The sequence below is a fragment of the Acanthaster planci genome, linkage group LG02, assembly GCF_054643075.1.
Source record: "Acanthaster planci isolate LZ-2023a linkage group LG02, COTS_SCS, whole genome shotgun sequence".
NCBI lineage: Eukaryota > Metazoa > Echinodermata > Asteroidea > Valvatida > Acanthasteridae > Acanthaster > Acanthaster planci.
This window is the reverse complement of record NC_141778.1, coordinates 19250616-19276381: the sequence shown is the minus strand read 5'-3', so window position 1 is coordinate 19276381 and position 25766 is coordinate 19250616. Positions and strand designations below refer to the sequence as shown.

Below are 25766 nucleotides of genomic sequence, written 5' to 3'. Positions count from 1 at the left end.
TACACCATCTAGACAAACAAAAAATGAAAAGAACTAGACCCCACTCATTGCTTGGAAGAAAATGACAAGAAAAAAGTGGTCCTTAGTTAACTTTTTTTGAGTACATGTAGTATACAAAGTGGATAACAATCAGACATTTCCATTGGTGTAAACATACATGTACATGAACATGTACATGTAGTTGGTATTGGTAACTTCTCATGTCTCCACATGTGCATGTATATATATTCCATGTGTACATGTACATCCCGGTACAAATCCAAACATGAATGTACATGTAATTACCCACATGGCTTGTATACATGTAACACCTGCAAAAGATTCTGAGAAACAATGAAAAGATCACTAAAAAGGGGGTACAGATTCTAGACGCACCATCTTTAATTACAATTAAGGGACTGGGAGAACAATCTACATGTAGCTGCTCCTACAGTATGTACATGTAAGTATGCGTGTGATTCAATAAATGGCAGCAATACTGGTCAGTGGGGAGCAGCAGTAGGAATGTGTTTCTGGGCAACAAAGCGCCCTCTCTCATTCAAGTGTCAACATCTTAACGGGGATGATGACACACGGATGAACTGAAGAAAGTGTCTGCAGGTGCATTCAAGTGGAATGTACTGGTACAGCTTTCACAGGGCAGTGGCCTTTAGGGTCGGCCATGTTTGCTGTGTGTCAAACAAGCGAGACTGTGGGGGCGAGGTTATTCCCGAGTAAACTCGTGGAAACTACTAAAGCACACCCTATACATGCATGTACACATGTTCTGCTTTCACACAACTGTACCTGGCCATGCTAAGCAAAACAGATTTCTACACGGCTAATTAAAACTATTCAAGGTGGACATGTACAAAGTCAAGTTAAAGATGACATCCTCAAAATTTTCCCCCCTTGTGATGTACAGCCTGAATACAGAAAGAAATGAAAACTTGCTTGATCCTGTTCTGCCAGTCTACACACATGTGCATGGAGTACATAATCATATGAGTATTTACAAACAACGTGCATAACAACGTGCAGTATGATGCAGAATGTCAAGAGGTACAATATTTGGTCAGTTTTGACTTCCAAGCTTCTTGATGAATCAAAGTATTACGTATCGGTGTACATGCAAGGAACTACCGGGTACCTCCTCTGGAAGAGCTGTGGTGCCGGCAGTGCAAAGCTTTATTACCGTAACAACTGACCAATCCCCATTTACATGTACAGGTGTATGTGCAATAGCCATGCCCCTTAGACAACCCACATAATGTTTTGTCTCAGATTGTGTGCATCCCACATCCATTTTGCATATCATGTAACTGGCCAATATTTCACAAGCAACGTTGAAGCATTTCTACATGTACCGCAACAGGTCAATTGTACATGTACATTGTACTGTACGTGTACATGTTTGCTGTGCACACATGTACTGTACACAGACTAGTACACTCACACATGCATACCCATAGGCCTGCTCTGTATAATAATTCAAGTTTCAACAAGACTTTGATATGTGAATCCAAATCCTGCACAAGGACAATTATCCAACACATATCAGCTAGGCAGATCCTGTGACGGCATCTGTCTGCACCTGGATATTACTCAAGTTAGGAAGGTCAGAATTGTAAACAGCGTACACTTTTACATACATGTATCAGAAATGCAAGCTGTCATCTGCAGTTATCAGAGACCACGCCATGAAGGCTGGGGATCTGTTGCTTCTGGACAAATGTACATGTACACGTACATGTGTGTGTCATCTGCTGCAGATATATGACTAAGCTAAGCACCCATCAATAATGGGAAAACAACCCATTCCAAGGAGGCTGTACAAAAGTAGATGTATGTAATGAAGCAAGGCAAAGAGGGCGGGCAATGCACTGCAACACACAACGGTGCTCAGATAGAGAACAGAAAAGGCAAGCTTAGGACTTGTAGATTGAGAGTAAAACCCAGCTACATGTACATGTATGTGTACATCTACAAGCACAGAGTGTTCAACCAAATTGTGACTTGTTATGTATACGTATTTCAGATTATTGCAAGCTACATGTAATTGCATTTCTCTCTTGCAATTCAGTTACAGTTCGTAAAAAGGTCGTTTTGTTATATGTGCCAGATAATGTTCCTATTGTAGGCAAATTCTACACTGTACCTATCGGGAGCTTTTCAAAGGTCCAAGACGTGCCAATAAGGCAAGTGACAATTATTCAGTTGGACAATCCTCACTTGTGTGTGTTCCACACCACTGGTTACCAAACAAAATTAATTGGTTCACAGTACACAGGGCAGTTTTCATTTCTTCATGACTTCTGGACCCCATTCATTGTGAGAGGTATTTTTTAATTTCGTGATTATGGTTTTAATATGTGTAAATATAATCACCCTTCAACACATATACAGTAAGTCTGTGTAAACTGACCGCGATTTTTTTCTCATACAAATACACATGTGCATGCAAGCATTAATGGTGTTCTTTAAACGACTACATGTAAATGTACATGTATGTACTGTACACTCACTGTGTGTACATGTACTTCTAACAAAATTTGTGGCACAAGCTTAATCTACGGGTCTACATTTCTATGCCCATACATGTAAAGTGTGTACCAGTACATTGAGGAATGCGACTTACATACATGCATGTGCATGTACTGTATATGTGTAAATGTTGAAAGCTGCATTTCTCCATTTACTTTGCAGCCACGGGCTACAAGTCAAAGGTCAAATGCACCACATTTATGTGATTTGTTCAGTGACAAGAAGGTGGTGGTTTTCTCTACTTTATTAGAAAATCTGTTCACTTCAGAGGGTGTTATGTTTCTTACGTTACAGAAGGCAGTACTTGTCAACAGAACGTAAGGAAAAAGTACAAAACAAGGAAGTGAGACCTAACTCCAAGAATACACAAAAAAGTGTGTTATATATCTATACACAGAGTTATGGAGCCACAATTAAGCTACCTTGGATGACATCACACTTAAGAGCCTTTCATGAATATGGAAATTTTCAGTTGCATAAAAAAGTCTTGAAGTTTCTCCCTTTAACTAGTACCGGTACCACAAAGGTAACCAAAAGTCAGAGATACATTGCAAAAACTTTCCTACATCTGTTCAACCCATGAAAGTCCCATTTAACGCCTCTGTCACGTTTTCAGTTCAAATTACAATTACTATAAAAGCCTTTTTGTGTCAAACAACACGACAGGTTTATAACTGTGTGGATGCAGGTAAACGCTTGGGATCAAATCATAACTGAAGATACATGTGTGTCTTATACTTCTAGGGGTTTACTTTACACACCTGTTATTAATTTCCCACTTACTGATTGAATAATTTTGTGGTACTAAGGGATTTTTTTTAAAGTACAGTGACACATGGACAGCATCTCAAATATTCTTAGTTTGTTTGGTTTGTTGTTGTTTTGGTTTGTTTTGATTTTGGTTGTTTTGTTTTTGTTTTTATTTTCATCATTTCATTTTTGTTTTCTCACATTTACATACATGTAGTTTTTGAGAGACTTATCACACAAATTAGGCAAGCCTTCAGAAATCCATTCTCCTTGCAGCTATTTGCAGCTCAGCAGCCCTGGATAGCTGAAATACCAGATCAGTCAGAATGTCAGGGCACAAGTCACCATCTGTTCTAAAAAGCTGTCATAATTTCACAAGTATTTGCCAACCTCTCAAATGACTTGTACATTAGCTCATCTGCTCATAGCATGTCTACTTGTGTCTTTTTCAATAATACACATACCGGGTACATGTACCTGTACAAAGGCCCATAATATAATACGTATGTCTGTGCACGCGGGTAGGCCTTCATAACAGTGGAAGAACAATTTCTTTGCTACAGGAAAAGTTAGGAATGGTTTGTGGACATAAAAAATTGGTCCCCATAATGTTTTTGGTTCCCTGCATTTCAGTATGTTCATAGTCCCCACAACTATGAAACAAAATACAAACTGGTACGCTTGAACATGTAGAAAAAGAGGTTTCAAACACTGCATTTTAATGTACATACATGCACGTGTGCATATGAATCAGAAGTGCACTGAACCTACATGTACGTGTGCATACATACATGTAATTGGCATAGCCATTTACTGAATTTTGGGGGTTTTTTCCCCAGTCCAATTGAAATACCCATTATAACACGCAAACAGCCTACTCGCTACCTATGTAAAAAACATCCAATTTCCCTTGCAAAATGCTTAGTTAAATGAACACCTCACAGGTGCTGTAGTCGTGCAACAAGTTCAAGGCCCCGGTATGATGTGGTTTCACCATCTTGAATGACAAATTATTTTGTCAGCTGTGCAGGCCTATTTATCAAACAAATCACGGGACACAAAGAGCATTTCCATACCAAGATACTGCTAAGCCACTGACTTCTTTTTTTTAATACACTGTTTTCTTAACTTGTGGGTTTTTTTTTCCAAAAAGTGAGTGGGGTCTACATGTAGTTCTTTCATTATTTGTTTTTCTAGATGGTGTTCTCATTGGAATGAAAAATTTAAAAAACCTTCAAAACATAAAATTCACATTTTCAGCAGTAAAATATCTCATATGAAAAAAAGTATACACAATATAAAAAGTGGTCCTTAACTTTTTTGAGTAGTGTATGAGCAGTGATGCACGTACATGTACATGTATGTGCACTAAGAAGGTCACTTGTCAAGATGCCTGCCTGAGAACAACCTGTACATGAGCACTGCAGGTTAATCCTGTCCTATCATCAGACTTACATGTATAAAAAAAGCACTTGATTTTAGATTCATGCTTCAGAGTTTAACATAATATACATGTACATGTATAACTTTATGGAGAATACTGAGCGGAAAATACTATTCTGTATGTACGGTAATTACAGGACGAATTGTGTTAGTAAAATTATCCACTGTTCAACTGTATCCACCCAGAGCTGAAGTGCACCCCCAATCGGTGAAAGAAAGACAGGTGGTTACAAGCGGGTTCTTGCACGTGTTCTGTGTGTACGCAAAGACCATACATGCTGCAATAAATTAGTTATGCGTACTGAGCGCGCCCCGGGTCAAATGCGCATATACTTGCGTGCCTCATGGCGCGCTTATGTGGTAAGTACCAAAAACCACACCCTCTTCTGTTCCACTCAGAGCGAATACCAGGTTTGACTACAGTGTATACCATACACGCATATTACCCATTGTTGCATGTCAGTGAATATTTTTTTTTGCATATGCACGCTGTTTCCAAAAAAAATTCAAACAAACCTTGCCCATGCTGAAACTGTATTAACCTTTCTACAATTGGCCTCTCTTTAATTTGGGATGAGTGGAATTCCTTGTCCCTGAATGTTCACCAATGTTTTGTAAATGAGCAGCAGCGCAGTAAACTGTGAACTCCAGCTGGGACTGGACAGTGCACCTCAACAGTCTTGCAATGCATATTAAATGATACAAATATTGCACAAAAGAAGTGGGAAGATGAGCAAGTAGGATATCTGCTCCGAGCGGAACAAAGGAGGGCGTGTTTTGGGGGTTTTTTACTCAATGCATAGGTGCACCATGAGGCGCGCAAATATGAGTGTTTGATGCAGAACATGCATAATTAATTTATATTCCGGCATGTATGGTCTCCCTTGTCTATGGATACGATCTTTGCGAACATGCAGAACGTGTGCAAGAACCCGCTGGTAACCACATGGTCTTTCTTTCGCCGATTGGGGGTGCACTTCAGCTCGGGGCGGATTGATACTGTACTCTCTGTACACCACTTACATGCACATGTATGCTTGGGCATTCACACACATGTGCACTGCAGGTTTTGCTTCACACATAAATCCATCCGAACAGAAAGGACTAAAGTAAATCCTCTTATCACAGCCAATCTGCTTGTTGTCTGTTCTGACAACTTCTCATCAGACATTGTCAGACAAGTTGTCTTTCCCCAAGAATAGGCCCCTAATCCCCTGGTACATGTGTGGGTGCCATTCAACCAATTCATCCCTGACCCAGACAACAATGGCTCAGGGCTTGCATATGGTGCAAAATTGTTGCATGTCAAATATGGAAAATAGATTTTTAGATCAATGGGAACATCACTGAAAGACATAGCGGTACGACCACGGGTTACAAATTGAGAATTTTTGAGCATGGATATTGAACAAACTTCACGCCATATGTACATGTACGTGCACATATATGTACATGCACATATATGCACATGCATACATGTACATTCAAACAATCCAGAACACAGCCAGGAAATACCATGAACACGACCAGCAAAATGTGATAAGAGATAAAAGCTTTCTTATAAGCTCAGTGTACATAGCATAATTGACTGTAAATTTGGTATGAACACTAATTAAAGATCCTCTAATTTCAGTATGATTTTTTACGGGTGCTAAATATACACCTTAGGGAATTAAAGCATTATACAGGTCCAAAATTACATTGGAACATCCCAAGCAAATATTTTTTATCAGATTTCTGAAGTTTTTGTTTGCCAGCCACAGTCAGCGCCTCTGAAATATTTGAAAGAACGTCCAACAAAAAATGCTCGGTGGGTGGCACAAATGTCACCTTCTGCAGGGTAAGAGGTCACCAGCCTGACGTGCATGCGTATGTGCGAAACTCCATGTCCCACTTTATGGCATGGACCGAGACACTCAAGTCATACCACATAGAAACCACATCATTATGGGAAATGACACTATACCTACAAGTACATGTACATGTACTTGTAAGGCAATGATATGTGGCTGGGTGCATTCTCATCATAACAGCCACAATCTATACCAGCACGCCAAGTGTGAACAAAAGCAGAATCTAATCTGACCTGACACCTAACAATGATCACACAACACAAACAAAAAGGCACCACTGTTCCTTACAAGAACATATATCACAAAATAATCTAATTTGCACAAACACGTGTGCATATACACGTACAACTAATGATGAAAGCACAAGCTACCAGCAATGTCCGCATGATAGTGACATGCATGTGTACATGTGCATGTATGTAACTACAAGTGCAAAGACCAAAAATGGTATGCTCATGGCCCTTATTAAACAAAGTAATATTTAAAATAAAAATGATTTTATTTAGGTAAAAAGAAAGTCTATTACCCTGCTTGGCATGAGAATTGAAAAATTGACTGTGCACCATAAGTTCATTCAGCATAAGTTCATTCTGTGAATATTTTCGAATACTAATAGCATGTATTTGTTTTTAAAAGTCAATAAATCGGGGCATGATTTTCAAGAGGATTAACAAGAAATAGGATACAAGAAAACAGGGACATCAATGGACCTTTCTGAAGTATGCATACTGTACATGTATGTATGTGCACTGCCATAATAGGCAAATGTACTGATGACATCACATTTTGGTTACGTGAGCACTTTCCTTGCCAGTTGGGCCCACGGTCCCACAGGAAAGCACACACATAAACAAAGTGGGGCATCATCAGCACAGTGTCGTAGCACAATCAAGTATTATGAGCAGAAGAAAACTGCGAGCGTGTGCAATAATCTGCCATCAATTGTTGGCTCAATGCCTGCGATTGCAATATTAACAAAAATCAATATTAAGCGATCGCAATATACATGTACACAAACCACTTCTTCCAAGTTATAAATGGAACAAGTGACAGTCAGCTGGAGATGATTTCCCTCCCAGATTTGAATACTTGTCTGTATACATATTCAACTATGACGTGCCCAGACAGTTTATGGCCTGACAGCGCCTACAGGATGCCATCTGTATCGGTTCACAGTTCAACTTGCTATTATGTGTAGGGCCTGCACTGCACACAAAAACTGTCAAATCAGCATGACCGCAGTTTGTGGTTTCCACCATAGACTGATAGCAACTGTCCTCAAAAATGCATATTGTTAACTTTTATATCCGCTTCTGGTAAGCAGAGGGCTTGATTTTTGGATGAAAGTGGATGAAAAGTTGTGTCCAAATTTATGTCAGGGAAATCAGAAATGTGGGCTTTACAACAATTCACAAAGTATTCTTACAAAACCCTGCTGCAATGAGGTGGTATTTATAATTATGCATGTGTTGGCAGCGGCACTCGATTTTCTGTGTTATAAATGCCCTATGATGTATTTCGATTACAATGAATGCACATGTGTGTACAATGGAAGTTCCATTCTCAGAGTGTTCAAATTTGAATTAACATGTCCTTCAAAGCTTCTGATCAAAAAAAGTGTAAATACAATGTTTCCAGGAAACTACTTTCCAGTCGGTCTTTTTCAGCTGCGCTGAAAATACGTTTGCAAATCTGAATGCTTTTTGCCATCAAAGCGTCATCACTTCATACCGTGAAATATTATACAAATAGAGCATGGTTTGAGGGAAGTAGTGGGAATCACTGATCCCGAGGTGTAGGTCAGTTTGACTACCGTACCTCCCGAGGTGAAGTGGAGGGAGGTAGTCAAACTGACCTACACCGAGGAACCAGTAATTTCCACAATTTTCTCGAAATAAGCCATGCTGTACTTGCTTTACTACACCTCATAAATATTCAAACAGAAATCTCACGTTACTTGTACTCACAGACACCATTGTTGTTTCTTAGCTGCTAAATTTCCATGTAATGATAGTGGAGTGCAGATGTGCATAGAAACAGGGCTTCATAATCTGGTGCTGACATACATTTTGGGTCTTTTCTATAATAGTTATTAGGATACCAGACTGGTTCCATAAAGATTACATGACACAGACTACATATTTACGCGGCGGGTTCTAGGGAAACACATACATGTACATCTCCACAGAAATGAAACATACAGCATATATGAAGCAAAAGGCTGTACAATAGACAGTCCATTGAAGCATTTACCCTCTTCCAACTGAAAACAAAATGTAACAAATCACCTATGAGTACAGAATATATACATGTACGTACATATGTACATGTAAGTGGTCTGTTAATGGGATTGTTTGTGTGTTTTTTTACATATCACAAGAATGCATTGAGCACACCTGTAAGTAGATGCTTTCAGAAACGACCATATACTGTAAGTACAAACTACACGTACTGGCATAATTAAAAGAACTGTTTAATTATTGCGCTTATCTGTACCCGTCGAGCTGCATTTTTTTTTCAAAGATGTAATTCAGTTTCAGGAAATGCTGTTATTCTGTTTCAGCCAAGAAACTGAGGGTATTTTGCATTGCAAAAAAATCAATTTGGACTTTATCAATATGTGTGTCATGTAATAAATAAAGAATGATGAAGTGCAAGTGGCCTAATAAAGTTTAATTTAATTTTTTTTAATTTGCATAATGCATAAAAATTACGTAATTCTTAAAAATAATAACTTATCATAGCTTACTGACTATAATCCTGAAATTCAGAAACAATGCCATGCATTATGAAAGTAATGCATCCTGGGCAAAATCCTCACAACGAAGGACGATTAGAACTAAACATATACATGTAAGCTTTTCAAAGCCTATTCCAGCCGATAATAAGTATAATGATTACCAGAGAGTACTGAAAACTATCTACCAAAGCAATTATCAGCCAAGAAGACAGTATCAGTCCTCTGACTCTCCAAATGACCCAGACCTACATGTATAGTACAAGAACAAGTATGAACCATTTGGCAATACAGAATTTAAAAATATCATTGTACTGTTGTCGTTGTGACATTGCCTAATGTAATAACCTAATGTAATTTTAGCCAGGGCAGAATATTTTTCTTTTGATAACACCTTGGCGATAGTTACAGCTATTTAGCCAGGTTGCAGTCTACTCCTACATGTATATCCCAAATCTGGAGCACTGGAAATAGGAACCAGACTAGTCCATAACCAATGGATCTGGGACTTAGGCCCTTTTCCAATACTCGACTTGGGCTCCGTCTCAGGCTTCGTTCCCAAAACCAATCCCCGATTGTGGGCCTGAAACGTTTAAATTAAATTGGATTACTGTAATTTCTGGCTCTCTTGCATCTTATTTGATGTTTTGTGGCACTATTCAACTAATTACTGTGCTTACAGCTTCAACGTCAGTTAGTTAAAAAACAGTTGAAGCCTGAGACAGAGCCGAAGTTGAGTATTGGAAAACGGCCTTAATATCTCGGATCTCTCTTTAACACAAATTCTCCAGGGGTATGAATCTACTTAAAAAGGCCAAAAAACGCACAGTGGAATGTAAACATAGGATTTGATTGAAAATTTGATTATGTACAGGAAAGAAAAAATGGAAAAACAAGTTCAAATATTTTACAATCATCACAGGGCTCAAACCCTGGTCCAAATCACAGCACCTCGATGGCTTCATGGAAATCCCAAACCTTATACATATTGGCAATGCTATCAAATTTAATGTTGTGCTATTGCTTCCATAACTACACGTGTAACCACTACATGTTACTTATCTGCCCTTTTAATGTCAGCTGGTTTCTTGCTAGTTTACAGAGGTTTCGGGGCCCTAAGAAAAATTGAAATTTTTTGTACATCCATCCAATCTCTACCAAACTAGCATGACTAACTGACTAAGGCTAACCTATGTAGATAGAAATAGCCAGCAATAGAGGCTCACGACATGGGGAAATTCACCATGTAGAGCGTGAACACATGCAATAAAACCCTACATTTGGAACTTTTCTGGCATGTTGCACAGTGCTGATGTTGCACTTGCTAGTCCAAAAACACTGAATGTACCCTTCCCGTTAATGTATCAAGTTGATATTCAATATGGATTAAACAGTCATGAAAAAAAGCAAATGATCCACTAATGGAGTATATATACAGGTAGTTCAGCAGAACCACAAATAGCAGCACTTTCTGGGCAACTCGGGCCTTGGGGTATGAACTATTGGATGTGATCAATCAATCGGCAGGATCACATTGTGCTTTCTGTCGATCCTCTTAGGAAATTTCTGACTTTACTTCCCTTTCTTCTGAAACAATCTTCCAAATTTGTGAATTCCATGTAGAAAGAAAAGCCGATTGAATGATGGCAGAATTATCCACAATCATCCAACGTGTACCGCTCTTCAATCTGTCATGCCTGCACAAAATCAAGTCCTAGATATTTACAAAGTAACAAACAGAACACGCTCTGACCATTCCAACTCTCAGATTTAAACTGTTACCAATGGCACTGGATGATCAGACTGCTTGCCCTTCGTACATGGTTACCAGCCTCACTGCACTGGTAACCCAGAGTTGGTCATGCTGGTACGAGTAGATATATTCATGCAGCCTATTTGTTTGAATCATCAATGGGACAGAATGGTCAGGGCCATGTTGTTGCTTACATCGTACAGGACCTACATGATTGTTTGGAGGCTTGACAAACAGGACTGTTAACACGCCTGAGGCGCTCAAAAAATGCCACTTTTTTCTGGTTCAGTTCATTTAGATTTACATCCAAGTGGATCATTTCCTTCAACATGTTCACGATCAAATGATCTATCCACCATATCCACTGAACTGCTGAGTGTGAGCCTGATATTTGGACAGGTAGGGAATGTATTAAGTGACAGTGATATTGTATAAGTCTGACAAGATGCCACAAAAGAGGCAAACCACCATGACTTTGCAAGACCTCAGGTCAGTGCGAGGTGAAAACAAATGCATTTTACATTGCTTTGCATGGCCAAGGCACGTTCACCACGTTCACAATGGGTAGTTTTCACCACGCTGGCCGGAAGTCATGCACAATTCGTATCCTCCTATGGCACTGTGAGTACGATGATGGCATGAATCCCATCATCAGATCAGGATCACAAAAGTAATCACTATCAGACTATCATGTCTATGAAATGAGGTCGACGATGGACTACGGCCGGGTAACTCACCTTAACTTTTGTTGCACGTCGAGAAAATGTTCAGCTTTCCTCAAACTACTCACAAAACGTAGCTCGGTGCATTCAGAGGCATGTATAGCCAGTGAAGATTTTTCTTTCACCTTAATACAGTGAATATTTGGGAACGAGGAAGAGAAAAATCCTTCGAAAATTGGACCGCTCGTCCAGCCCTCAAATAGTACAAACAGATGGGCCCGAGCGATGACGAATTTTTACATGTTTGCTAAGGGAAATGGCAGAAGTTAGCAAAATTAATGGCGTGAAACTTGATGCCTTGACCTCCTCGGTCAAATCCTTCGATAACCTTCAAAAACAGGCATTGGATTTTCTAGAGATTGCCAACAATTTTAAGTTCGAAACCCTATTCACTGAAGACACTGCACATCGCCATACTGGTTTCTGAAGCCGTCATAGCGAGGCTCGTTAACATAATAAATAAGTTCGACGAGTTAACTTTAACCTTTCAACTTGTGAACTTTTTCATCTTCGTAAGATTGCGTGTTGTGTACATGACATGTACATGTACATGTACATGGAGGACCTACATGTACATGTACATCCATTCCTTCCTGTGGTTCATTTGTTCCTATTTCCGTCAGATTTTGTTGAGGTGTCCACGGTTTGGTGAAACTGTAACCACTTCCAGTAAATCACTTCTGGCTTAACTGCTAGCAAGTCTAACTTACGCTCTAGGCCCCATTGCATGCACTGTCAGCCTGAGCGCCGGACGACACGTGAACAATGACCCACGGCCGGATCAGTTGCGGGAATTTGCGACTGCGCGTGGCGGATGTTGCTTTTCTTATTGGAGGAATACAAAAAAATCCTCAATGCTCTGACTATTCTGACATACCCCAACCCTGCTGGAGTTACATGTATTAAACAGTATGCCTGCTATATACAATACACGATTATTAAAGTCAGTGGTAGCCTATATTAAAAGTACACATATGTACATGCGCGAATATAATTTTGGCTTCCACTTTCGTACAACTGTTAATTAAAAAAGCATAACTCGGGCGTTCACTGTTTAATTTCCCCCTCCGTTTAATGCGGAGTTGACTTGAGAACTGCCGTTGCCCAAAATTTGTCGATATTAATAAACCACTAACGTTGTTACGCCTAAACTATGGTGTCTGTCCGAAAACTATAGCATGGACGAAAGATATGGACGTAAATACCGGGAGGATAGGGTTATAATATCCCCCACACACACCGGTGAGCAAAAAAATATTATGGCGGATTGTGAAGAATTTCGACTTCGAACGATTAAAATGCATTCAATATCACTAAAAAAGGGAAAAACAGTTTTTAAAAGCCACAGCCAATATGGCACTTTGAATACATATTACACATGCACCTCTTTATCATGGAACACTGACCTAGAGTCATATGGTGTCACCCCCCCCTTTCAAATTTTCATGGTCGGGCAAGTCCCTCTCCCCCCTTTTCCCATCCCCATCTCCCCTTCCCAAATTTTCGGCACAAATTTACACCACTGACGGAATGACACCACCCCGACTACTAATTACAGAATACGCGTCACAGGTAGTGGTATGAGAAGTTGTAAAGCTACCTGCACGGCACCAATTATCACTTTCATTCCTTTTGATTTACATCATATGGAAAAGTAGCCGTCTGACGGTCAAGGCGCGCGCGGTTACACGTGACGCGCCCCGGAAATGGGTACAAGCAAAACCGGTGCAAGTAGTGGTGAGTATCAGCATCCCAGGCACGTCACGCATACGTCCCGGTACGCGGTGTTCGTCCTAACTAAAAGCTAGGAACCGGCAAATGTTTGCGGAACCGGGCAAACTACCAACCACCAAAAAAGTTCACTACCATTCGTCTTTCAATTGACAGCCGAAAATTGTTAAGTATTACACGTAGCTGGATAATTTCCTGATATCTCCGAATGAAAACCTTTAATTCCTGAAGAGAAGTTTTCTAGGCGCCAGGGATATGGTGTTCTATATGTGCCATCCGGCGTCGCATTTTTCAGCCGGCGTCGCATTTTTCGACGGGCGTCGCATTTTTCAGCCGGCGTCGCATGTATCAACGGGCGTCGCATTTTTCGATGAAAAATTTTAACTTTGACCTCCACACAGCCCATTTGAAGCCAGTTATCGGACGGAGAGAACTCCCGCCTTTGTGTTGGTCATTGTTTAATCGAAATCTCAGAAATTCTTTACAGACTTCTAGGGGGATGTGTTAGGTAACAATAGTCTGGAGTGTGTATACGGATTAGACAGGTAACGGTGGTACCCCTGCGTCCCATACCAATCCACATGCAGTCCTCAAGACCTTGGGAAGTCATTTCGTTGAGTGATAAACACAAGCCCCCCCTCCAAATGAAGAGAGATGAATGATCTCAAGCCCATGACCAGACGGCCTCCACCGGGGGAATGCCTGAACCACGGACCATTGCCTGAACAACTTCCAAAGTGTGAAATACCTTTCTTCTACTGTAATGAAAAAATAAGATCAGTCTTGGCTTCCTCTGGACAAATATTAATGGTTCAAAAAGTGTTTTCGGAAAATTTTTCGTGATTTTGTATTGCTGACAACTTCTTTCAACCAAGAAAAAGTAAAATTTCTCTTAGTTATGGTGTGTGACATTTCTTCCGTCGCCAAGAGTAGTTACATTTTAAATTATAGACCGTACTGCGATAAACGCTCCCTCGGGAAGCATGTCTGCAAGATGGCAAATACCACACCAACCAGAGTGAACAATAGGCCTACTATACTGGGTTTGATTTTTGTAGCAACTAGTAATCATCAGTACGGGGACATTTTTCACTCAAAAAGCTTGCAGAAGTGAGAAACCAAATTGAGCGAGGTGAACTTCCACGAGTAATCGGGTTCATTAAAGGGCTGTTAATTTATTTACATACAGTTAATCGACGCATACATGCTAATTTAGCCGTTTCCATAATCATTAAAAATATGTACGCACACTTTTAGCATCCAAGTCAACAACTTCAGGTCCGGCTGGGCCAAGGTAGACCATTGATGATTAATGGCTTATTCACATTGAAAGGCGACGCCGGTTGAAAAATGCGACGCTGGTTGAAAAATGCGATGCCGGTTGAAAAATGCGACGCCCGTCGAAAAATGCGAATGGCACATATGGAACACCATACAGGGACCTTGTAGTGGAAAAAAATTGTGTCTGAGTGCTGAGGTCAAACTAGCCCTTTATGGAGCATTCTATTTTCCTGAGGTACGTCCGTGGGTAGTCTGATTCCCTGCCCAAAGATTCCCTGACAACTCTTGATAAAAGTAAACCTTAGGTCAGGTATCACCCAAAGATATAAATAGATATGACGCAAGGGTCCGGAGTCTTAAGTTGAGAGCCCGGGTGTTTTCGATTTTATCAGTGGCAACATCTCAAAATCGAAGCTTTTCCCATATCCAGTGGGAAACACTGCAAGTGTACCCCCATTGAGAGCATGTTTCAGCCACAAAGCCTGCATTGGTCGAAGAAAGTTATATTCTGCAATTCGCCTGGCATTTCGGCCAAGGCGACCTTCGATTTCAGTTCATAAAGTCAAATATTGTAGGCCATTAACAACTGCCCTGCAGGATACGGGAGCTTACGTTCAACAGCTATAGCCTACCTACCAAGGCCGAAAAGTAACCGAACATCAACGATACCATCCGAACATGCCGAATATAGACGGGCAACTTCGGAATTTTTGGCTATTTCTGGTAAACTCGGAGAATTCCTCCAATCTGGTTCACGTGCACCTGCACCTCGTTCCCGGATCCCATGGTCTAGCTGGCTGGCACGGTCTCGTACTTTGCTCTGATTGGGCCATCACAATCCTGTATTAGCATATTCTCCATATTCATATTTGTTGAAACAAATCTTTTCGTGCAGTTGGCGTTCTGATTTTACAAGGTGTATTTCTAATTTAAAGTTACTTTGCACACGAAATTTCATTTCAAATGGCAAAATACCAAAAAAGGAAAACATGCCAATTAATGTGTAATACTTCGAAAGTGTACTGCAGCAGTGCATGTCATTTTCAGCAGCTGGCCCATGTACATGTATGTAAAACGAAACAACCATCTTGCAAATCGTAGTTTTTAATCCAAGTACATCGTCTAGTACCCTAGACCACACAGTGTGATCTGTACAATATTCAAATTAACAATAAAAAGACTAGACTATTAAACCCAGAACACATCGCCCACAGTGCAGCTACTTATAATATCAAAGATTTTGGGATATGCAAATGATCCAATACCAGGGGAGAGAGCGGCTAGCGGTAGCGTACTGCGCGATCACCAGGGGACGAGATTGAAACCTTGTCTGGATACCAGACCCGATGATCGGGCATCACCCAATGTCCATGTGACCAAGACTGGAGGAATTCCTCCAGTTTTCCCTTGCGTCATATCTATTTATATCCGTGGGCGATACCTGGCCTAAGATATTTTATCAAGAGTCGTCTGGGAATTTTTGGACAGAGAACCAGACTAAATGGATCCTTGGCCGTGTCCGAAACGGGTTTTCAGGGCTACGGCTAGGTCTATTATCTACGCATCTCCACGCATTTCCAATGGAGCGAAGACCTAGACCTACAGTAGCTCTAGACAAGAGATCCGGATGCAGCCACGGCTTGATTCGTAGAGTAGTCAGAATCATAGAGTAATCAGAATCATCGGGTCTGATATCCAGACTAGTCCGTGGGTGGAGCTAGGCAGCGTTGCCACTGTTGAAAAATTTTTCAAGATCTTGAAAAATCGCAACTCTTCTTGAAAACTTGAAAAAAAAATCTGAAAAATCCAGAAATCTTAAAAAATTCAAACATCAGATGAAAATACATTTCATTCAGAGATTTAACTATGTCTATATCGTGTGTATGAGGTTACTGGTTTTGTTTTAAATTATTGGTCTTAAAAGACGTCTGGATGCAATACTTAAAGTCACATTCTGTGTGTAAGCATAGCCTAGGCACGTAACTCACGTCTTGTTCCAAGCACGAGCTTATGATTACTAGGCAATGTGTGTAGTATCCAGGTCATGACGAGTTCAAACCTATACTGTCCAGTACAGTACGCGTCAATCAGCGCAAAATAATGCCATCAGTTTTCTGTACTGCTTGCTGCCTAATTTTTCTGCGTGAACAGAAAAAAAAGTATAGGCCTACATGTACACGTGTATTTTTTACGTTTACAAAGGGTTGTGTAATAATTTACATAGGCTTGAAAAATATTTCAGATCCTGATCTGGAAAAAAAATTGTCCAGTGGCAACAGTGGATCTAGGGATAACAGAATGTTGCATGACCCCAAGGAGCACCGAGGGAGGCTAGTTTTACTACACCTATTCCACAGATTCAGCTTAATTTAAGTGATAACTGATTAATTTGATGTAAATGCATATCAGAGGTACGTTTATCGGAATAAGAAATGCATTGAAAATTTGCCAGCGTACATCTTCACGAAATGTCTGAGCCCAGGTCTGCAGCGTTCGTACTTCGGACTATGCGTAATGATGCGCACACGAGGGCCGTTTTCCAATATTCAACTTTGTCTCCGTTTCAGACTTAGTCTCCCAAACCAATTATAATTTGTATTGTGAACAAAACTAACCCATTCTAGCGCCCTCTAAAGCTACATATAGTACATGTCAACAGGGCAGATTTCTGTATCTTCCCTATCATGCCCATCACTGTATTTTCTCCCCTTTTCCCCACCTTTTTTTCTCTTTGACAGTAAGTCACCAAGAGGCACGGCTTAACTAGATCCTTAAGGCGTAGGAAGAGCGCCACTCTTTAATAAGGGGTCCTATGTGACGTGTCATTGTCTTATCCCCAAGTTTTCGTTAAAACGGCGAAGATAGACATAGAAGAAGAGACTGGGAGCCAATTTTGAAATGTAAATTTTGACTTAAATTCCCATTGGAGTTGTTGGAAAGAGGGTACAAAGCCAAAAGTTTACATGGTGCTCAAGTCACGGCAACCAGTGCTTCACCATCAAGCCCTTGTCCTCTCACGAAGTGACATCGCGCGGACAGTCTATTCATCCCCACTTCAAACCTCTCATACAATGGGCTGCCAAGTGTGGGGCGGGAATATCTCCCTTCAAGTTAGTTGGCAGGTGTTTGCCTCAAAATGTACATATACTTTATTTGTATACTTATAGTAGTATAGTAGAAATCTCTATTTAATGTTTTGATAGTTGCGTTCGAGTTTTAAAACTGTGGATTGTATTAAAAAATATTTGAAAGCGTCTCTGGGGCTATTTGTTTATCATTATTGCTTATGTTACAAAAGGAATAGGCCAAGCAGCATCCCGATCGTATTAGCAAACCCCAACCCCATCGCAGGGCCGAAACCACCAGATTTTCGAGCGGGCAATAACACTTGATGTATTAAACCTTTGTGCTCTGTTCAGAGGGATTACACGCTTTTTGAGAGAAAATCGTCTTTCATTAAACTGCATAAAAATGCTATGGGGTACACCCCCACTTACCAGTGTCCTAACTCGCTTCCCGAATGATCCGCGGTCGGCAGTTTGGGAAATGGAATATCACCATTATCCATAGAAACGAAATCCCGCTGGACTAGAACTAGACTAGAATATGACCTTGAGGTTTTGGGGCAACCAAACTTGAAACTCACCTCGTGTCGCCGGCGGGATCGTTTTATACTTCGGACGGATCATCCCAGTCACAGAAGCTGCTCAAGCCCACCAATTCGAGGCCTGGGCCAATGTCATCGAACATCAACAACCCCCACCCCCCCAAAAAAGGAAAATTTGCAAGGCAACATTTTCTGTGAGAAACTATCAAAGCAAAATACGCCTTGAAACTGAATTGGTGGTAAAAAATAAGCATAAGTTCGGTTGTTCAAAATGGTTCCTCGCTAATCTATATACAGCCAAACCTCGTTAATAAGAGCACTGAATACAAAATACCTCTTATAACGAGGAAATATTTAGGTCCCAATCCTTTGTTTTTCATTGTTTTCATTCCCGATAATACAAGGTTCCTATTACAACAAGGTAATCTAAAGTCCAATGACCTCTTGTTAACGAGGTTCGGCTGTAGAGTGTATCTCTTCCACATGCCGTCGCACAGACGGGTTATGAAGTTGTTTTTATATACTAGTGTGCACACGTGAGACGCGTTGTGCGCGACCGACGCCGACTTTGAGGCATTAGACTGTCGGTAAATTTTGTCCAATGAAAAACTCTAAGCGGTTAGAGACCACTAACGCCGTAAGATACATGGGAAGGTGGGTACGAGCAAAAATCCGTCACGATGGATACTTAAGAGCGCCCTCTGCTTTACATGAAGGGAGTGCTGGCAGGTAAAAACAGCTAAGAAAAAAATACAAATAAACAACATTTGAAAAGTCAATATCGCCGATATTCTCGTCATGTTGCTGGATCCTCTAAAAAAAATTACAATTTCAGGGTTAAAATGTACATTTTGAAAGAATGAGTAGCTTTAAACTTCCCAAAGAGACCAAAATAGTGGAGGTGAAATCACCCAGTAAAATGAATGGAAAAGGCAGGACATTGCATGAAACACAGGGAACAAAATAATTAACTGTCCTTCCTCCGATAAGCTCAATAATACCTTTAGATAATTATCTATCCAAAATGGTGAGAAAGAAAAAATCACTTCACTAGCAAGGGGTTGAGGGAACGGAACTACATGTATGTCTTTGAAATAACCTCTGGAGAAATGGTAAAAATGTAAGTGCCAACTTGACAAAATCAACAAAAATGCAGTTTATTTGTGATGAATTTTATTATTAATGAGATTCACTAAAACAATTCTACATCAGATAGAGGATGTCTCACTGCAAGGGTATACATACATACAGTAAACAGTAACTGACACACTGGCAATATGCTATACAACAAGCTGGTGAACAACTCTTTTCGAGTCACTCCATTTTAGCCACTGGCTAATTTCATACATATCCTTGGGCAGGTCGACTTGCCCAATTGTACAGAACTACCGTTTCCAGCTACGCAGTCATACAATATGTACAAACCTTTGGCTGGTTGGCTGCAAAAGTATCAGGCTTTACATGACCCCGATTTGACAAAGCAGATGTATGAAACTGGCAACCATTTGAGGAAGATGTCACACGAAGCATTAAAAATTGTACTAATAAACACAGAGGACATCAAGTAAAAAAAAAATCAAAGGCAATTTGACTTCTTAGATGAGAGAGAAACCAAACAGGTATGTAGGCTAAAAATTCACTGCTGACACATTTGTTATTACAAAAGGCAATTTGGTATTCTCTAGGGAAATTCAAAAACAAAGTCCTTTCCCCGTTTAAACGGTTCCAACTGTTTCCTGTCAAATGAACAGAAAATGTATCCACAGACTTTGAATGTCGGTTGCATTCCGTTCAACTGGTTTCAGTTCAGACATGTTTTGATGAGAATATCATTAAAGCTTAAAATATATGTACATGTAATTGTATCTAACTAGGTTAAAGTAGATTTTTAGTTATGAACGTGTGAAAACATAGGTATCAGCTACACTGCTCTGTAATACTAAATGTGTTGATCAAGTGATTAAAATAAGATCAAACTCAAAGGAGCAAAACAATTCCTGTTCAGCTTTAGTTATCATTTAAAAAATCTCAAATGTACCTACATCATGGAACTAAATATCTCTGTGTGACCGAAATTCAGGGAAACCCTGGCATGTAACATATCTAACAAACTTAATTTTTTTCCTTGACTTAGTTGTAAAATAATAATAAAGATTTTTTTTTGGCGGCAGACATTCCATAACTAAGATTGGAAGTTGTGAACACATTCAAGGACAATTTAATCATGTGTAAGGCTTTGCAGGCAATGTCACGAGTGGCCACAGCTGTTAACTGTCACTTTTACCTCAGGTACCCCAGCAACTGAATACAGGTTACTGTACAATTGATAGTTTTACTGAAAAAAAAAAAAGAAGTGGACATTGCCAATTGTGGTTGTGAATAAAACCTACATCTAAATCACTTTAACTGCGAACAGAAAAAAAGAGAAAACCAAACGAGACAAGCGTTTTCATGCCTCAATTGTACAGATTAAAAAAAAACACAGCTAATGTACAGCGGTTCAATAATATGACAAAATACAGTAACTGTAGACCATGATTTACTTTAAAAAATGTATCTAAAATTCCAATGCTCCACGATTCTTTTGGGACGTCATGTTTCTTCCATCTAACAATATTTTAAAAATACACAGTCTGATTGTTATCTCCAGAGCACAGGCTAGGTTGTCTATGACATATTCAAGCACAAGGAATTACAAAATATAACATTTTTTACATTATTTTAGTTGCTAAGAGACCGCTGTTTTGACACCAGAGACAGAGCATGATGGGAAGGGCCAGCTCTTTCCAGTTCCAATATCACATGTTGACTGCTTTGTAAATTGCTGATATGTCTTTCTCTCCCAGACCCAAATTCTTCGCTCTTTTGAAAAGCTGTGTTGAATTAACAACAAAACAAATAACCTGAGAACTTCCTGGCACGGCAAAAAAATTTCAACTGCAAGAAGATTACAAAAATTTAAAACACGTAAAACAAAGACTGAACAAATTTAAACACCACACCGAACTGCCTTAACCACTTCCTGTCGGGCAACCCGTTTTCGAGTACATAGGCTTTATATGCAGAGCCAGGGAGCTGGGAACTGGGACAAAAGAGTTGGACCTTATAACAAAAGACTGAGCTGCTGAGCATTACCGACATTTTTTCGCTCTCAATAGTGGAGATCATCCAGCATTGTTTTGAAACAGTATACCAGAATTGAGGCATTTAGAGCGAGCGGATTACCACTGGGGACAAAAGCTCTCCACCACCACAGCGATGAGCCACACAGCACTGCTGCATGCTAATCTGGCCCCTATTGAAAAGAGGTCAGCGGTGCACTGTGACGGTTTCGGGAACAAAAGAATCTTACATAACAACGCACAATCTGGGCTCTTTTCCCAAGGCTGCAGGCCTGGCTGAAATATTCAGGAGTCAATGAAGGTTACCTGTCAGCTTTAGAGTAGTGCCCAATGAGTCCTTCATGTGGGTATAAACGGCCATTAAATGAAATGATGAATTTTTGAAGAATTTTGAAAAGAGAAAATCTTGTCTTGCTCCAGAAAAATCCACCCGGCAGCAAGTGGTTAATATGGTTGGCTCAACAGCGCTGCTTCGCATCCAATAACTGGCAAACCAAAATCCTGTTGGATTCCACTTAAGGTAATAACATACACAGCCAAACAGTTTGGTGAAATTTTTTACCAATGTGGAAATTTTAACCGTGCCCTCCAACTTTTTTGAGTCCTATGTAGCAACATACACATAAAATGTCTCTTGGACAAATCAAGCAAACAAATCAGAGGAAAAAAGAAAGAAAATGGCCAACAAATAATGGCAGACTTAAAAGAAAAACATAATGATAGACAGTCACTTGGGAAGGAAGAAATCAAAATCCTCCCAAACTACGAAATGCACACAAATAGACAGGCATGAAGACAGACAGACAGACAGACAGACAGACAGGCATACAGACAGACAGACAGACAGACAGACAGACAGACAGACAGACAGACAGACAGACAGACAGACAGACAGACAGACAGACAGACAGGTCAACTCCCGATCTAGTGGACCTACCTCATTGACAGCTGCGGAGACAGGTACTGGTTGCTCCACCTGATCAGCCAGGGCCAAGGCCAATCTCATGTCCTTCTGCTGGTACTTAAGTGGAAATGCTGGGGGGTACTTGTTAGCCAGAATAGCTGACAACAAACAAGCAAAAGAGAGACAAACTGTCATCTGGAGATGAAGTTATAGAATAACTTCTTGAATAATAAATGGTCAGTTGAAACTGTTGGGGGTGCCAGTTACATGCACAATCTTTGAAAAGGCACTTTTGTGTTTTCAGTTAACTGTATTTTGTATTTTGTTTTGCTATTTCAACAAGTAATTTGGTGCCATTTTGATTTTTACACTAACGCAAATTTCTACATTCATGAGCAAACCTGTCATGTCATACCAAGGACAGATCGGTAATATTATATGGATTTGTGCACAAAACACTGCTGGGAATCTTTTATATTTTGGTGCTGTAAATTTTGGTTTCTGTGGTGAGATATTGTTGTGTATTAAAGTAAATAGCAATAAGCCAATGAGCAACCTTTTCTTAGAAATTTTTTCAAAGAGAAAGTTTCTGGGTTCAAAACCTGAAGATAAAAACATGTGAACCATAAAGTGTCTTCCTGATTTAAATCAAAGCAACAGTGCTCCCACTTGTCCAGAAAAACTAGGACAATTTTTGGTATGTAAAAAGTATGCATTATAAGATACTTAAACCCCCCCAAAAAAAATTCCCTTCCAACATTGAATAGGAGTATAAAAATGCACAAAAAAATTGTGTCTTGAAAGAATTCATCAAATGGACTCATTTACTTCAAGATCAGGAACAAGATTAAGAAGTCAATGCTCTTATTTCGATACCCTGCACGATACTCGATGAAACCACAGACGAAGACAGTCAGCCCACAGCAAACTGAGACTTAATGATTGAGCATACCGTGGTCCAGTGGCTCTGATGTGTGGTTCTCCTACAATGGTATATGGGTTCAAATTCTGTAGTAACATGTACCAGGATGCTTTTGTTCCTTAGGCTAGATGCGTTAATACAACTGCTCTCTCTCTACCCAGGAGTTCAAATGAGTGCCTGTGTAGATTGATAATAGGCTATGCTGATCTTGAGCTGCTGAAGAAAACTGACCTCGTGGCCCAGTGACCAGGGGTAACAATTGTAAACCGTACTCAGACCCCTGCAGGGATATAAAGTGCTCCACAAATGTCCCCAATGATATCACTTTGCCCACCTTTCCCCTTGCCACTGATGAGGGGGCTTGATATAGAGCCCAGGTTCAGCACATCCAGCAGCGTCTCCTGGCTGAGGCCGGCCCTGTCAGCCACCGCCATGCCCTCGGCAAAGCCGCTCATGATGCACCCCATGACCATGTTGATGATGATCTTCATCTTGGAGCCGTTTCCCACATCCCCTGTGGGAGAACAATTTATGCAGGAGTGAGCTTTTGCTTGCAGTAAAAGAATGTTGGAGGTAAACCAGTCTGGCAGCTCAAAGGATATTTTCACTTGACCCTGATTCACTGAGCATTCATGTTAAACACTTTCCTCAACACAGAAGCCAATATGACATATGCCTTTGGTTAACATGTGAGCAGTATCAAGCCTTGTGTAGAGAAACAGTGATTGTGCTCTACATTCCTAAATCCTTCAAAATCCTATGGACCATAATGACAGATCTTCAAGGATCTGGAAGCATGCAAGGGTTAATTCTCAAACTGAATAAATTCACCCCTGCTGTTACTGTACATGTAACATCTCTGGGCTACAATCTTAATGCTTCTCAAAATGTCAATGAATTACATGTGTATTGTTTTTTTCTTGATTTAATCTAAAATCACAAGCCATATAGTGTCCGACAGTAAAACAAGAATAGAAAAGTAAAGAAATATCCCACAGAATTTCTAACCATGAAAGGTCAAAAGACATTCAGGTAGTCTACCACAATGGCTTCAAATTCAGAAGCATGCCAAGCTTAAAAGACGAGAGCATTTTTAATGAATGCAATAAAATACAACACATTTTCAGGGTGCAAAGGTCGGGATCTCACCGAGAAAGCAAGCCTTCTTGCCCATTGCCTGGAAGCAAGAGCTGCAGTCATCAAACAGCGTCCTGTCACCCGCTCCAATGATTACTAACGAGCCCTCCATAGCTGGCTGTACGCTGCCGACGACTGGAGCTTCCAGAAACCTACCTTCCCTAGCAGTGATAGCCTGGGGAAAAGAAAAAGTATTAGTAAAAGAAAAAAAATCACACCAGGTTGTAATCATTGTTTGTTATGTACCAAGTTGACTACTATCATAAGCATCCCAAAATATCAATAACATTAGGGACAATTAGAGGTATGAGGTACATGTAGGTACAAGGCTTAGTAAAACTACATGGTCACATGTACTCAACCTGTTTCCAGTGCCGACTTCAAGAAACCTACATATGGCAGCACACTGATTTTGACGTGAAATGCACTTTGCTTGTAGTTTGTCAAATGAAGCGTCGCACAAAATGGTGTTTTTTTTTAACAAGGAACTTTTCCCAACCTGCATATATGACCTGCACACGGACCATTTCTGACAGTCCATGGTAAACTCCAACACAGAGGCAAATCCCTGCCAATGAGACACACTTACCCCTTCCAAGCCTGTGACTGTTCCAATGTCAACAGTTGACATGTCCACCAAAGCCTTGCCTTTTTTCATGCCGTCCAAAACTCCATGCTCACCAAAAACAATCTGTGTTTGCAAAAAAAAATACCACTGTGATCAATATGCCTGTTTTTCAGAGACAATAAATTCTGAAAGTCAATCATTCTAAAAACTTATCCTACAATTCATTACAATATGTAATTCTGATGGCAAGCGAAGTATATCACTTTGTATTTCATAAAAATACCTGCATAAATGTTGTTTACATTCTTCCCTTACAGTCGTGAGTTGAACTGGCACATTATTTAAAAGTGCAGGATTTTGTCACACTTTCAATTACATTCTTTACTCTGTTCTTTTGCTTTAATACACGTAGAATTTCTGTAAATTAGTTTAATGTCAATGGAATGGGTTCTCACTCTAAAAGCAAGTCAAATGCCACATTGAGCATACACTTAATTACAATTTCTTTACAAAATGAATATGATGCAAGCTCATTAAATGTAACGAGAAACACTTACGGCTCTGAGTGCTTCTGAATCTGACACCATCGAGAAAACAATGTCACACGTCGACACAAGTTCAGAGACGCTCTTGGCTTCCATTGCGCCAGCTGTCACAAAATCTGCACACTGTTGAAGAAAACAGAACCACAGAGATTGGATCGACGCCGTATG

The 25766-nt window shown here is 40.2% G+C and overlaps 2 protein-coding genes across 2 annotated transcripts in view; both read right to left on the bottom strand.

The window, feature by feature from the left end:
• The window catches only part of LOC110979760 (uncharacterized), a 129079-nt gene extending 116846 nt beyond the window's left edge, over window positions 1-12233 (bottom strand). Inside the window, exon 1 of the mRNA XM_022235804.2 lies at window positions 11797-12233. The gene's annotated coding sequence lies outside the window, so the exon portion shown is untranslated. The remainder of the gene's footprint in view (window positions 1-11796) is intronic.
• Window positions 12234-19556: 7323 nt separating this feature from the next.
• Window positions 19557-25766, bottom strand: part of glyr1 (glyoxylate reductase 1 homolog) — a 36924-nt gene continuing 30714 nt past the window's right edge. The window contains exons 9-14 of the mRNA XM_022235810.2: window positions 25611-25721; window positions 25075-25176; window positions 24498-24660; window positions 23683-23862; window positions 22460-22584; window positions 19557-21273 (exon numbers count right to left, since the gene is read on the bottom strand). Coding sequence (XP_022091502.2) covers window positions 21199-21273; window positions 22460-22584; window positions 23683-23862; window positions 24498-24660; window positions 25075-25176; window positions 25611-25721 — 756 coding nt within the window. The 3' untranslated portion in view covers window positions 19557-21198. The remainder of the gene's footprint in view (window positions 21274-22459; window positions 22585-23682; window positions 23863-24497; window positions 24661-25074; window positions 25177-25610; window positions 25722-25766) is intronic.